The sequence below is a fragment of the Pygoscelis adeliae genome, unplaced genomic scaffold (assembly GCF_000699105.1).
Source record: "Pygoscelis adeliae isolate BGI_AS28 unplaced genomic scaffold, ASM69910v1 Scaffold77, whole genome shotgun sequence".
In the NCBI taxonomy this organism is placed as follows: Eukaryota; Metazoa; Chordata; class Aves; order Sphenisciformes; family Spheniscidae; genus Pygoscelis; species Pygoscelis adeliae.
This window is the reverse complement of record NW_008825216.1, coordinates 5,077,836-5,093,120: the sequence shown is the minus strand read 5'-3', so window position 1 is coordinate 5,093,120 and position 15,285 is coordinate 5,077,836. Positions and strand designations below refer to the sequence as shown.

Here is a 15,285-nt window from a genome sequence, read left to right as displayed (position 1 = left end):
CAGGGGCCCGGCCCGGGCGGTACCTGAGGGAGGACGGTGGTGTTGCAGGGCCGGTGCTGAGGAAAGGAGGCGTCGGGCAGAGGGGGAGGTGTGCGAGGCTTCCCGCTTGGTGCCCTCCAAACGAGGTGTGTAGGAAAACCGGACCAGCGAGGGCTCGGGGGTGAAGCCTCTCATCAGCTGGGGCCCCAGTGACTTTCCGAAGCGCTGGATCCGCCTGACGGAAGGCGGTGAAAGTGCCATTGGTCCGGTCCTTGCCAGGCCTGCAGAGGAGCCGTAGCTGCGGCATCGGAGGCGTCTCGTTAAAGAGCCAAGTGGCGGCAGCTCTCATCCTGAGTCACAGCCGCTTATGTAAACTGTTGCCATGGGAGCAGAGCATCTCTGCCATTATATAAGCAGGTTTTCTGGCAAAAGCAGTGGCAGCAGCAAGCGGGACCGTGTGGCAGTGACTGGCACTTAACGTGATTACTTTCCTGGATCTGCACACGTAATCTGTCTCGGCTGAACACCTGGTTTTTAATGCTACCTGAGGCTTGGTCTTGGGTTTGTGGCTGAGCGCAGACAACTCTGTAGGCTTAGGCAGGTGCAGAGCTAATAGTATTTTGCTCTCTTCTAGCATATCTTGCCTTTTGATGTCTCAAGAATTAACTATGTAGAGTGGGTAGACAGGTAACAACACTGTCAAGCTTCCAAAGTTGGTGGCTCTTTTATCCTATAGGATATTGCCTCTTACCTATAATGAAAGAAAACTTTATCTGGCAGCCATTGATTGGTGTTTTGCAATGTATTTTGAATCGGCTGTGTATCTGTTGCGCAGTAGCAGGGAAGATCCTTGAATTGTTCCGTTAAGCCTCATGCTGCCTGGGAGTTGTTCTGCGGTTAGATGTGCTTGTTTGGAGTGGGGAGACTAATCTGTTTCAGTGTCCCTTGGGGCCTGAGCTCACCAGAATGATCTGTATTCTGATATTCAAGGCTAACCTGCATTCATGTCCTTAAGAATACTGTGTTACACGAAAGCTTTGGCTGTGCTGTCATCTGTTCAAGAGGCCTGGTGTTTCGGAGCATGGTAGTGATGTGGGGTTTTGCAGTGAGCTGTAGCCCTCATGGCTGGGTGGGACTGTGCTACCCAGCCCTCATATGGGGGTGCGCACAGCTGCTGGCTGCCAGGGTAATGCACTGCACCTCTCCAAAGCTGTGCAGAGATGGAAGTGCCCCAGTTAACCAGTATGTAACAAAGTATTAGTGGGTCTAATCTTGCTTTCCTCAAGCGGGCCTGGAGGAAGTTAGACCGGGGAGTGTGTGTGTGGAAGAAGTAAGTAGCATCTCAGTCAGAAGAAGCACTAAGGAATTGCAAAAGAGGAGGGAATGGTTGCATGGGAAAAGGTGGTATGTTCTGATGGGCAGTCTAAAGGCTTGGCTTCTAGTGAGAGGAAGGTGGAAGCTGTTGAAGCTGCACTCAGAACTTGGCACCTGCACCTTTTCTGATGCAGTTAGAACACGTGCCAATCTTGGGCAGTTGTGGTAGGGACCAGAATTTCATTCTTCTGCTCATTGAGCCAGCGGGGTGGAGCAGATAGCCTGCTACATTCTAGATGGGACTGGTAGTTGCCACGGCTAGAGGCTGCTGGCCAGGGCACTCTGCTCAGTCCTTGGCCTGCTCCCTGTTGCTCTCCCTGACTCCTCTCTGGGAAGAGATCTGGCTGGAGTGACTTGGTAGCCTGATTCTGGTAAGGTCAGTTTTGGCAGTGGATAAAAGCTTGATAGCTGTGGCTGTGCCGCTCATGCAGGCGGTTTCTGTGGTCAGCAATGGCGTGTGTGACTATCCAGTGCATGCATAGCTGTGTCCTCATTACTGTATCCCAGTGGCAAAGGGACTGTGGAGCAACAGTGGCCTGTCAGTCTATGGGGTTTTGGGCAATTGTGCCCAAAATTGCCATGGCTGCTGTAAGGGAATGTTCTATTAGGTCCTTGCTATTTTACACTTACAATGGGAGAAAAAGCGCTACTTAACATGCATTTCTTTGCCAAGTGGCTTAGGATAAATGTTTTTCTAAGTTCTGCCAGTATTTAAGAGCTTTGCAAGTCCTTAGCAAAAGGACTGAAAACAACTCTGCTTAGGCAGCTGGATTAAGTGGAAAATTATTGTATATTAGTGTGCACACTAATATGTAAGTAAGCAACTCATTCAGTATTGGACAGTTATAAGGACTTATTTTTCTTTTGCTTAGTGGCTGGCTATTTAAAACATGCAGAGGAGATAACATAGAAACTACCACTTTGTGAATCTTCCATTATTCAACTGCTTTTCTTCTGGAAGAACTTAATTACACTGAAGTGCTGTGGGGGTAGCCGAGTGTGCTCATGACGATGACATCTTTTGTCTTCTGAATCCGATATCCACCCACACGCTGCAGCATCCTGGTTGTTACCTGGCTACTGCTGCCTCCCCCTGTTCTGTGGGAAACCTGATTTCTAGCTGAGTGGTATTGACAGTGCTTGTGGCCAAGTACGTCTGGCCAGCACTAATATTGCCTAGTATCTGAGGTAAAGCCAGTTTGTAATGGTGTTTGTGGCCACTGTTGCTTCTTTCCCTCATTAAGATGAGCCTGTGTGCATTTGTAAAGCAGTTTGTAAATGCTTCTGGTGTGTGTAGAGAAAGCTGATGTATGCAGCTTGACTTTAAGGTTTAGTGGTGTTGGTCTAAAGTACTACCAGTGTGAACACCTGAGATGGCATGTAGACAAATGTCTTTTGTCACTATCTCATGTGTAAGCTATAGCTGAGTGATACTAAGGTGTGCCTGGTGGCAACTTTGGGTTAATTCCTTCTGGCCCTTCACTTGCAGCAACTGTTTGTGGGACTGTACTGTAGAACGTGCCCAGGCACAGATGGGTGGATTATTTAAACATAATCCAACAAAATCTTGACCTAAATCAACTGGTCTAGTTGACACATCCTCGAAACTGTCAACGGAACCCAATGGGCTGGTAAGTGAGAGACAGGAGCTCTTGGCAGCTGCACTGCTGTCAGACCTGTTGCTTGTGAAATGATACTGCTGCACACACATGCAGGATGAAGGCATCTTTGAATCCTTATTGTCATTTCGCCTTCAGCATTTTTGTGCAGAGGTCTTAAATGACAGCAGTGACAAGCTGGTATCAAAGCAGTTGGCACACAGTAGTTGGAAAGTGACTGATCTAGATTAGTGCAACTCAGTAGAAGATCCAATTTCAAACTTGTTCCTTGATCTTGTTTGCCACGATGTTGTAGGTGTATTTGCTGGCCCAAGAACATGGGAAGGAGTAGCTTGTGGTGGGGGAAGAAGGCAACAGTGTCAGTTTAGGAGTTTATAGTACTGTGGTTCAAAGTTGCTCCATTCTTTGGTTGCTGGTAGCTCCAATACTGACTCATACAGGATCTGTCTTTAAGTGATGATGTTGCAATGTTTCAGCTGTAGTAACTACTTTCTACCCAGCTGTAGTCAGTTCATACCCACAGCTGAGTATATGCCCCCTTCAAGAGGCCTTGGAGACCTGCCCTGTTTGGAGAGGTGTTTGTACTAAAGCAGGAAACTTGGAGTTCTGCCCATGGCAGTTTAAGCACAAAGTGCTTCTCCTGAACCTGAGGTAGCGATGTAAGGAGCAAACATCTCTATATAGAGATAATACTGTTGATCCCTACGACCTGTGGGTCTAATCAGAAGGTTGTTCATACTTCTAGCAAGTCAGCAGAGCCTCTGAAATGGGATTCCAGTCTGCCTTGTAGGGCATGAAGTACTGTGGGAGGGAAAGAAGCTCCACTTGAGCTTTTCCTGCTTGAGCCCTGGTGGGGAGCTGTTATGCAAGCTGGGCAATGCAGCAGGCTTAAGTGACCTCTTCTGGGCAGGAGCTTTCAACAGCCATATTGGGTGGGCCTGGCAGCCTTGTTCTGCCTGCTAAGCACTTAATCCCCTCCTGTCCAGTGTGCTCTGCTTAGCATCCATGATGCAGTTTTAAATGTTCCTAGCTTTTTCCTTCTCCTGTTTAATCCCTGCAATGCTGCAGTCAGTTTCCCGTGTCTGCTGGAGCTGGCACACTGCATGGGAAGGAGATGGGTAGGTGTTGCTGGTGGTTGGGCTCCCTGAGCAGCTGGGTCTAACTCCTTCCCTGCTATCAACTGCTGCTTTTCTACCTTCCTGTGAAAAGGGGTGCCTAACAAAATGGTTTGGATATAAACTATAGCTTTAAATAAAAGACTTAAATAACTGTTAAAGACGTCTACCTTGGGCCTTCACCAACTGAGTTCTGTATAAATGCACTGTAGGAGTGAATTCATTGACATACCTGCTCTAATAGCAGGTGCTCATAAGGTGCTATAGTACACTCTGGCATGCAGCATTTACTGTAAGATTGTGCACAGGACTCTGTGTGCCATTTACCCATATGCTTTTATTGCTATTTTGGGACAAACTGGCTCAATCATTTCTGCACCAGCTGGAACTATATCCTAGTGAGCAGCATCCCCAGGCATGTCTGTTGCCTGGAAGTAGTATCTTAAAGCTAGAGTATCCGTGCAATTGCAGAGTCCCCACTTCCCCGTATTTTTAAGTGTCTAAATGCCACCTCTGCTGCTCATGAACTCCGTGTTGCTCCATTCTCCTTTGTAGAGAAGGAAGATGCCATTTTCCCTTGAACAGAGGATGGAACAGCTTCCCCAAAATAAAAGCACTCCTGTTTCAGATTTGACAGCAATATGTCCCCTGTCAGTGTTTTAGTTTCTCAAAACAGTGCTTCCTTCTGATAATGGCCTCTCTTACACAAAAGGGGACCTAGCCAGTCCTCCTTAGGAGTGGGCTGTGCAGAGAGGTGCATGGGTAATATTTTGCAAGGGGATAGGTCTGTGCTGCCTATTGCAGCTGTGATGAATGAGCTGCCTTGTTTAGAGGTGAAGCTGTGTGTCCCAGAGTCCAGGACACTACACAAAGCAGGTCTTTTACCACATTGAGGTCACTGCTGCTTGCTTTTTATCCAGCCTTGGCTATAATGACTGAAACTTTGCGCACCCAATATTTAGATATGTGAAATTTGTCTGGCCTTTTTTTGTTCTCACTCTGTTGCTCCTTTGGCCTTGACTAGAATCATAAAATCATTAAGGTTGGAAAAGACCTCTAAGATCAATTCGAACCGTCAACCCAACACCACCATGCCTACTAAACCATGTCCCTAAGCGCCTCATCTACATGTCTTAAATACTTCCAGGGATGGTGACTCAACCACTTCCCTGGGCAGCCTCTTCCAATGTTTAACCACTCTTTCAGTAAAGACATTTTTCCTCATGTCCAAAAGACTACCACTCTTGGTTGTTTTGTGGGGACACTCAACTGAATTCTTAACAAATACAGCTCCAAATACTTCAATGCTGATGGCTACTCTTAATCAAATACTCAGCTATACTGCAGTATCATCTGTAGCTGAATGCTGCACCTGCACAGCTTGCAAGGCATGTGCTAGCCTGAAAAGGGCCCAGCACCAGGGCCTCTGAGCTGGTTGGCAGCAAGTAGAAAATGTGCTGGCAAGACTAATGGCTAGCAAGAAAGAGGCTCGCCTTATAGGAACGCTGGGGCATGTGGCAAGTCTCCATGTCTTTACCCTACAAGTGCAAAGTGAGTGCAAGAGTAAATGGATGCTTAACTAGATGCTTAACCAGTGTGCCAGGCAGGTAACTTCCATTTCATCAGAGCTGGATGGATGCAGAAACAAAATTAAAGCAGTGTCAGATTGGGCATGTACTTGCTTGACTAGCTAAATCATGGCAATTAGCAAGAATGATTGCTATTGTGTCACAGGATTGGCAAGCCCTTCTGCTTTTAATGAAGACACTTGGGTAAAATTTGTTCTAGTTGTTTGTGGTCAACCTCTCAATCTGTAGGCAAGCCTTAAACTAGATGAACTTCTTCTGTAACAGTGGAGGAATTCCCTCCATACACACCAGTGTATGCTGGTGGTGGCTGAAAGTGCTGAGACTTGGAACAGAGGTAGCTTGCAGCTGGTCCCTACCACAGCCAGAAATAGATGGTGTGGCAGGAAACTTGCAAGTTCAGTGTGTTTATGTCAGCAGAGTTTGACTGTATCACTGTGTGTGTCCAGCAGAAGGCAGCATCTAATGCTCAAAGGTAGACACTTGAAGAGAATCACTTACGAGTGGACTGCTGTGCTGTTAGGTTAATAAAAGGCTTTAGTTGCCTTTTATATAAAAAGCATCATTGGCCTAAAAGTCACAGACTCCACATCACAATGTCCGCTTGTGCGCGCACAGTGCTTAGTAGTCATGCTCAGTGTCTAGCATACACCTCCAACTTGTCCACACTACTGTTGGAAGATTTGCAGGATGGAGAACTAAAACACGGTTCTGTGTATTTACTTTTTTCAAAAGTCGTATTTCACTAATGTACTGTAGGCAGTGTATTTGATTAGAATCATAGAATCATTTAGATTGGAAAAGACCCTTAAGATCATCGAGCCCAACTGTTAACCTAGCACTGCCAAGTCCACCACTAAATCATGTCCCTAAGCACCACGTCTCCATGGCTTTTAAATACCTCCAGGGATGGTGATTCCACCACTTCCCCAGGCAGCCTGTTCCAATGCTTGACAACCCTTTCAGTGAAGAAATTTTTCCTAATATCCAATCTAAACCTCCCCTGGTGCAACTTGAGGCCATTTCCTCTTGTCCTATTGTTTCTTACTTGGGAGAAGAGACTGACACCCACCTTGCTACAACCTCCTTTCAGATAGTTGTAGAGAGCGATGAGGTCTCCCCTCAGCCTCCTTTTCTCCAGGCTGAACAAGCCCAGTTCCCTCAGCTGTTCCTCAGAAGACTTCTGCTCTAGACCCTTTACCAGCTTTGTTGCCCTTCTCTGGACATGCTCCAGCACCTCAACGTCTTTCATGTAGTGAGGGGCCCAAAACTGAACACAGTATTTGAGGTGCGGCCTCACCAGTGCCGAGTACAGGGGCATGATCACTTCCCTACTCCTGCTGGCCACACTATTTCTGATACAGGCCAGGATGCCATTGGCCTTCTTGGCCACACTGCTGGCTCATGTTCAGCCGGCTGTCAACCAGCACCCCCAGGTCCTCTTCTGACAGGCAGCTTTCCAGCCACTCTTCCCTGAGCCTGCAGGGTTGTATGGGGTTGTGGCCAAAGTGCAGGATCCAGCACTTGGCCTTGTTGAATCTCATATAATTGGTCTTGTCCCATCAATCCAGCCTGTCCAGGTCCCTCTGCAGAGCCTTCCTACCCTCAAGCAGATCAACACTCCCACCCAGCTTGGTGTTGTCTGCAAACTTACAGAGGGTGCACTTGATCTCCTCGTCCAGACCATTGATAAAGATATTAGTTTAGATTAGATTAGTATTAACAGAATAGTCCAAGACTTCTTGTCACCAGTTTGTAGCACCTTCCAGATCTCAAAGGTGGGAAAAATCTTTGGCAGTTCTTTTCCAGTCAGTAATTGTTATCCATGGGCATTCACTTGACTGTATTTAATGATGTTATAAAACAGACTTGTCCAAAACAACTTATAACCTTATTGTAATAAGGTAACCTTATTGTAAGGCTTACTTACAGCCTTTCTTAGCAGCCTTTCTCTTAGATTTATGAGGTATTGCAATGCTCTACCAGATATGGGCTTCCTTCATCTGAAGTCTAAGACCCAAACTTTTGCATATAAGTAGTAGTATGCAGGAAGTGTCAAGAACTGCTAGCTGTGAGGCACCACAAAGGAAAACTAGTTCCTCCATAGCTCTATAATGCAAGAAGATTAGATCTGATGGAACAGTTGTTTCCCTGTGTTTTTATTATTTAATGTCTTACATAATGCTGATTCAGCCTTCAGTGTTGGTCTACATCTGCAAGTTAACAATGATACAGATTTTAAATTCTCCCTCACAAACCCTACTCTACATACCCAATGCCTGGAGGACAAATGCTGGACCCTTGCTATGGAAGGTTTAAAAAGCATGTGTGGGGGGAAGTGAGCTTTGGAGAGTACTGTCTGCAGAGAGTGGTACTTTAAGTCTAAAACAGACTTCACAGAACAGATAGCAAGGGTGATGTCTATCACTTTGTAAGTCTTTGCTTCATACTTCCCTCTCCTCTATGAACAGAAAACCATAATCAGGGAGCCTGAAAATGAATCACTTTTTTCTTTCAGTGGAAGCTTATAATATGAGGGATTTAATATTGCACATACTCTTATCAGACTTCATCGCTGGCTGGCTGGCAGCATCTACATGGTATTCAGTAGTCCATCTGTTTGCTGTCTGAAAGATGGAAGGATGAAATAGTGAAGACAGAAGATCACTGGAAACAGTCTTTAAAATACTGCCTGGAGCTATTGGTTATCTGTGTAGTCTCACTAGTGAAAGGCATGTTTAAGTATGCGGAAGCTGATGTACAGAGGGGTGGGCTTGGAAATATTGTAGTCACTGAAGAAAGAATGAAGGCATTTAAGCAAGGTATGTATCTGTTGCTAAGGAAGTAATGACTTCTTCCATTTCTAAAAAAAGCACAGCTTCAATGAGGTAGTAAGAGAGGCTGTGCAAATCAGACATTAATATGTTGTCATTGGGAGCTTAAAGCATAACTTTATTTTTTCTTTAGAGAAAGAAAGAGAAGATCAAGAAAAGCAGCAGAGGGAAGAGCAAGAAAAAACTGTAGAACACGCTTCTGTAAAGGAAGCAGACAAAACCAGCCGTACAGGACGACGTCCGAGTCGAAGTGCCTTGTCCAGTCGTAATGATCGAAGATCAGTCAAAAGTCCTCAAAAGACAGATGCACCGAAGGAGAATAAACATCCATTTGCTCTGTATGGGTGGGGAGAAAGACAGACAGATACTGGAAGCCAGAAAACTCACAATGTCTGTGCTTCTGCTTCAGCGAATGAAGTAAGTAGAAGCTTCTGTTTTGTTAAAGGGCAGTGACTACTTAGTATGTGGATAAGACATATGTCTATATGTCTTATCTATATCTAGGTAAAACTTCTTAGGGATGCCTTTATTTGAGTGCATGGAGATTCTAGCAATAAATTCTAAAAAAAAAATCTAGCAATAAACCTGAAGAGGTTTGACATGTCCAAATCAAATAGCTCATAACTGTGAATCGGTTTTGAAACTTCCCATGTTTGACTAATATTTGCAAGTTCTGATTAAAACTTGGCTATCTTGTTTCTGGCTGTTACAGCGCTACCAGCAAAACTGGCTGTTATAAATGTTTTTCTGCATTCTGAACTTCATGAAAACAAGAAAAAAGCAGCAGGCAGTTAGCACCAGGCATCCCACAGCAGGCAGGTATATAAACACTGGGGTAGTGCTTGTGCTGTGAAAGAGTGACTTTTCCTGGGGTGCTCCCTGGGAATAGGAGCCTTGCTGAGAAGGTATGAATGCTTTGCTGCTAAAATGTCTGTCTAGCAGCTCATTTCGGCAGGTTGCCAGCAGGGAACTTTTTGCTGACAGAAGAATGGTCTATCGGATGGCTGATGGATTGCAGGGTTGGTGTAAATATTAGCAAAATAATGGAAATAAAATTCATGGACAGCACCAGAATCCTGTGATAATGGGGTCTGTTTCCTGGCTTACCAAGAAACACTAAGGTTAGAGTGTTACAATAGATCCATTTCTTTTTCTATAACTCTCCTAGGCTGGTAAAACACAATCACTAATGTATCCCCGCCAGTGTCTTGTCTTCATCTTGCTACTAATGTAGAGTCTGAATCTATGACCCAAGATATCTGAGGACTAAGGTGGGTGGTGTTCTTGATGTATAAGACAGAGCTGACTTCTGATGAGCTGTTTTGGAAGGGGTTTGAAGCATAGTCTTTTCTTTCCTGGACAGCTCAACACTTTGCGGGAAATGAGGAGCTTGGGCCTTGCAGCTCTTGAAAGAAGCTGCTCTTCCTGATAATGGATACTGTTACTGGACTGATAAGCTTTGGTCAGTGGTGGGAATAGTTGACTGGTGCTTTATCTTGAAGCCTAATAGAGGTTGATGCTGGACTTGAACAGAGAGATTTATACTTTAAGACTTTAACGTTTCTTATGCTAGAAACAGTTACAGAACCCCTAAGATCAGCTCTTGAGTTTGGAGTGAATGGGCAGGACGCTTCTGGAACACTTCCAATTATGTAGTGCTTTGTCACTAAGAATGTTTCTTTAAGTGGGAACTGACTACTTACTGCCTGGCTAGGTCAACTTTTCTTGAATGTTTGAAAGGTGTTACTTTCCTGGAATTGAGATGGAAGACAGGGTTTTAAATCTGGAGATAGAAGCAAGCAAACATAGTAGCTGGCTCTTAAGATTAATAAATTATCATATATTCCCCAAATTTAATGTAAAAATGTATGTAGGTGTGCCTGCAGCATGTTCTCAAAGTTAAGTTCTTCAGTCTCTAGTAAGGAGTCTCTAGGGATTTGTCTTACTACTATGGCCTAGGTTTTAAGGGATGCTTGGGCATATTGAGGAATGTTTAAGAATTTAAAATGGTAGAAATAGGAGAATTGAGGTTTTTACAATATGTCAGAGTAAGATTAAGAAACACTCAAGGTTTTTGGAATCTTAATAGTGTGAAGTGGGAAAGATAACGCAGGATAGAACTTGAGGCATTTTTTAACAAAAATTTCTGTGCTTACTTCTGTTGGTAGTACAAATTAAAGAAGAAAATACAATCTTGCTAGCAAACCCTGTTTCTTTGGGATGGGGTTGGGACAAATACAAAGTGATCCTCAGCTTTCTTAGGGGGGTTCCTAGGCTGTTTTCCTGCTATAATACTAACTCTGGTCTTTTAGATTCACGAATCTGCTCTACGAGCAAAGAACAGGAGACAAGTGGAGAAAAGGAAGCTTTCTCAGAGGCGAGTGCGATCAGCGGAAGCAGAGAAAGCTTGGCGAATAAAGCCCTCCCCACCAGATAACCCTTGGATGACAGAGTATATGAGATGCTACTCAGCAAGAGCTCGGTGAATTTGGATTCCCTTAGGCATCTTCAAAAGAAGTTATGCATATCAGGACACTGGTGCAAGGAACCAAATTACTTATGCAAGGTTTTTATAGGGAGTTTCCAGCTGTTAAAATATTTCTTATGATATTTTTATCTTGGCTACCTACCTCACAGTGGGGTGTATCGTTGGAGCCATAACATTTGAAGAGGCTTTTAGATATAGCTACCCAAACTTTTAAACAATTCCCCTTTTGGGAATCTTTCTAATGCTTCAGTTGACTTGTTTTGGGGGTGGGAGGGGTGAACCTTAGCATACAGGGAATCAAAGCAAACAGTTTTTTGATCTTGGTTACAAATAATCTGTTGTCCCTTATTTTAAAAGTCCAAGCCATGGGGAGGTGGTGTTGAGGAAAGACTTTAAAGGTGTGATGGAGGTGCCTTTGCATTTATAGTACACTATTTGATTTAATACTTCTACCAAAATCAGTATATTAAGACAGGCAACAGGAAAGCCAGTGGATCTGGTAAACAGCACTAATAAATGTAGATGCTTTAGGCAGGCAAATACCAAGTATTGTCTGTATATAGAAACTTTCAAAAAACCTTGTTTGATTAGTGAATCTGCTGATGCTAACTTATTATTGCTGTTTCTAAGGTCATTAGAACAAACTACTAATTTTCAGGGCAAGAAACAGCTACGGGATTGTTTTGCTGTGTTGCTGTGCCTGTTGTACCAAATAACTGATGTAGACAATCATTACCGGATAGCTGCTGCTCAATAAGCAGTTGCTTGTTCTACCAGTATCAAGTTGTACCACTGTACTGAGCTTGTGGTCACACTTACTCTATGCTTAATCATGTAAATGCCAGTTTGTTGAAGGAGAGGGCTGGCTCCTGTCTAGTGAAGTCTATTTTTAACACTTAAGAATATCTATTCTCAGTGGGGTCAGAGTGCAATATGCATTCCATTTGGTGGTATTGTACATGTATACCGTTAAAGGTTTTAAACTTGAAAATCACGTTGATAAAACTTGTAGATCAAGTCCTGAGAAGCTTTTTGCCTCTCAAAATTGGTGCAGAACTCCTCACTGGGGGAGGTGAGGGGGCTAGGGGAAAAAGGAGAGGTACCCTTTAGTAAACAAGAATATATAACAGAGTTTGAACACTCTCACTTTGTAGGTCCTACTTCTACATAGTAAGACAGTCATTGTTTGCGAGATCCTCAGTGTTTTTTTTTTCCCAAGCTGCTGTAAATTAATTTTTTCAGTTGGGTAACTAAGCTTTAGGCAGATTATTGCTGTAGTTGAGAGCTTCAGAGTTTTGTTCAGATGTGTTGTGTTAGTTAAATATGTTGGTTATCTCAGTTTAACTGTTTTGAAGCTTGTGTTTTACAGACTGGACACCTTCTCACAGGAAGCACACTTGCACTTCTGCAGCAGAAACCTGCACTAGTCTTAGCTTCATTCCACAATCTCAGTGAGTAAGCAGGACTCTAGAATTACTACTGCAACACAGAGTTACTTGCTTAGTGAAAAGCTTCATTGTAAGTGTTATTGAAAGAAAGTAATCATGCAAAGGGACCCAGTCTGCTGCCTCCTAGTGTTAATTACATTACATCACATTAGTAAAGGTTTCATTACTCTCAATTTTAATCTTACTAGGAAGTCCTAGAATCCATGAAATTATAATCTGATTTTTACCTGCCTTTTAAGCATAAAGCTATAAAAATACAGACAACTCTTGTTCAGGATACCTACTAGAGATCTTACAGCTTTTAAGTCTGGGAATGCAAAGTATGATTAAGTATGTTTTAAACACAGCAAAATTACTGTATTCCAACTCTTAAGTAAACCACAGGCTAGAACTTCCTAAAACTTTAGAACAGTGCCCAAAACTGAGGCAAACTATTCCAGAGGATGCCTTTATTCCATATGAGGTTCTTTTAATTACCTTTTATGCTGTTTTCCTCTTTAAATAGCTGTTGTAAATACACCTAAGTTGCTTCTGATGCTGTTTCAATTCAGAAATCCACCCTAGCTTTGAACAACAGTATCAAAGCACTAACTCAGTAGTGTTTAACAGCCTTATTCAATAAAAACTGCCTGTTCCTGTTGCCCACAGGCTTTGTAGGCTTTATGTAACTACAGCAGATGGACTGTGCCCTCAGTGCATTTTGTCACATTAACCAGTTTCCTTGGTCGTCTAGGGCAGGACTCATCTTGCCATGCTTTCAAAGACAGCTTCTACAGTTCTCTTTTCCCACTGAGAATGGAGGAGCCAAGATGACTATGTGCCTGCCTTAAGTACCCATTTTTGGATAAGATAGATCTCCCATTAGATGTTGGTCTTTCCAATAATTATAGAAGGCTTAAATGTCTTCTGCCTTGGATATTGGGTACCAAACTTAAAACATCTCAAACAGGCTTGTTCAGGTGTTCTATAGAGCATGAGAATCTTCAAATAATTAAGGCTGCTGTGTACTGAGGAAATGATCTAGTTCTTATCCTTGTCTGGTCAAGAGCTATTACCCACTGAAACAATTTGCTAGAAGATGGTATTGAAACTGATCAGGTCATGTGAGTCACTGTCATGCTCTTTCAAATGGTCTGTAGCTAAAAATAATCCTGGGTGCTATGTTGGTACTATCTTGGTTTAAGTAATATAATGCCTGAAGTGAGAGGTAAATTATTCTGCAAAGCTGGTAGCCTTCCTGCATTTGGGCATTATTTGACTAAAAAAAGGCTAGTAGGTTTGCTTAGACTATGTGAAATAGCACAGTTCTGATCACTGCAAGTTGTATATGCAAAATATTTGGCATGTGCCAGGCTGAAGTCTGGAAAACTTATTCTAGTGTTTTGATGCTAACAAATGAAAAGGCAATTGACTTGGAAAGCAGAACTTCTCAAGTGTAAAAGCTTTAACTATATTCCATAGATTCTTACAGGAGGTAGCTGTTTTGCATCAAATTGGACTCACTAAAAATGGAAAACCTAGTGAATGTCACCCTATCAATTAAGGAAGTTCTAAACTTTGTCTTGCATGGACTCTTGAATTCAGCCAAGTGATGAACACTTCTCGCTCCTGTTTTAGAAGTAGAACTTTGTTTGTAAGAACACAGTAAATACTCAGTTGTCCAAAGTCTTCATTAAAATAACTGTTTATTCCTTCTTGTTTCTTAAAGTACTTAGCTAAGTGAAACAAGACTTTTTATAATGTGTAATGCTGCAAATTAACTATAGTGTTGTGAAGACTAGTGTTTACAATGTAAAATGTTACAATGAAAACTGCATAAGAATGTCCCTGTAAAATACAGTAGCATGCCTGTTCAGTCACTGCTGTCACATCTTTGCGACTATGAATTACAGACTTTTTCACTTGAAGCTGAGATAGTCAAGGTAATAGCTAAACTTAGAGCCAAACTTAACAAAACTGAGGGACAGACCTGAATTTTTGGTAAGAATTTTATCCAGGTAGCAAATGTACATTTTAATCAGATCTTTAACATGTAGGGAAGTGTATCTGTTCTCTTTTTTTTTTATGGTGTAATGCAGTGCCACTGAACTACAAGGCCTCTGACTTTTTTTTTTACTGTGATAGGGACCAAAAGCTAGCAATCTGAGGGCCTTGTGTGGTAACCTGGATGTTCCAGTTTATTTTCCAGCTCAGTTAGTGTACTCAGCACAAAGCCATATATGGAGCCTGACTCAACACCTTGACAGTAGGCCCTGGAAAATTAGGGGTACAATGGAATGGGAAGCTGCCTCAGCTATTGTTAGCACTGAATTCACTTTAAAAATTATAGGGAAATACCATCTAAGCTTGAAGCAATATGTGTTTTTTTTAAAGTTTTTAAACAGTATTTGTTTTTAATGCTTCTGTATTGTCTATATTTAATAGTGTAGTGTCAACTTGTATATGGGAATAAAATGAGTGACACAGTGCCTTGACTGCTCATACTGTCTTTTTTTGGGGTCTCAGGTCTTCCATTACAGGATGCAAACTGTAGCTTCTCCTTGTCCCATATATTCTTTGGAAAGTTCTTACTGGTGTTGTGTAAAGGGATAGATTACAGTTACAAGTCCAGCTGAGAGCTGAGCTTCTCCCCTATGTTCCTCCTGTAACCCTCCCACATATTCTTAATACCCTTTCCCAATCCAACTGACTTTTTCTACCGTTAACAAGGAAAAAATAGAGCCTAAACTATAGCAGCTATCTGAAGTGCTATGCATGCTGAAGCCTTTGGGAATCTTAATTTTTTCCAAAGTTCTAAGAGGGTAACATGGGAAAAATCAGGAAGCTGCATCACTAAGAACAA

The 15,285-nt window shown here is 42.8% G+C and overlaps 1 protein-coding gene across 1 annotated transcript; it reads left to right on the top strand.

The window, feature by feature from the left end:
• The first annotated feature begins 5,599 nt into the window (after positions 1–5,599).
• CCSAP (centriole, cilia and spindle-associated protein) lies at positions 5,600–14,908 on the top strand. The gene is made up of 3 exons (XM_009329235.1): positions 5,600–5,638; positions 8,619–8,924; positions 10,820–14,908. The coding sequence occupies exons 1-3, from the start codon at positions 5,600–5,602 to the stop codon at positions 10,991–10,993; spliced, it is 519 nt and encodes a 172-aa protein (XP_009327510.1). The 3' UTR covers positions 10,994–14,908.
• The last annotated feature ends 377 nt before the right edge of the window (positions 14,909–15,285 follow it).

Excerpts from the sequence above, each read along its gene's own strand:
- CCSAP (XM_009329235.1), top strand. The coding sequence starts at position 5,600 with ATGTGGCAAGTCTCCATGTCTTTACCCTACAAGTGCAAA. Across the intron at positions 5,639-8,618 it reads CTTTACCCTACAAGTGCAAA|CATAACTTTATTTTTTCTTT; the intron begins GTGAGTGCAAGA and ends GGGAGCTTAAAG. Across the intron at positions 8,925-10,819 it reads CTTCTGCTTCAGCGAATGAA|ATTCACGAATCTGCTCTACG; the intron begins GTAAGTAGAAGC and ends CTGGTCTTTTAG.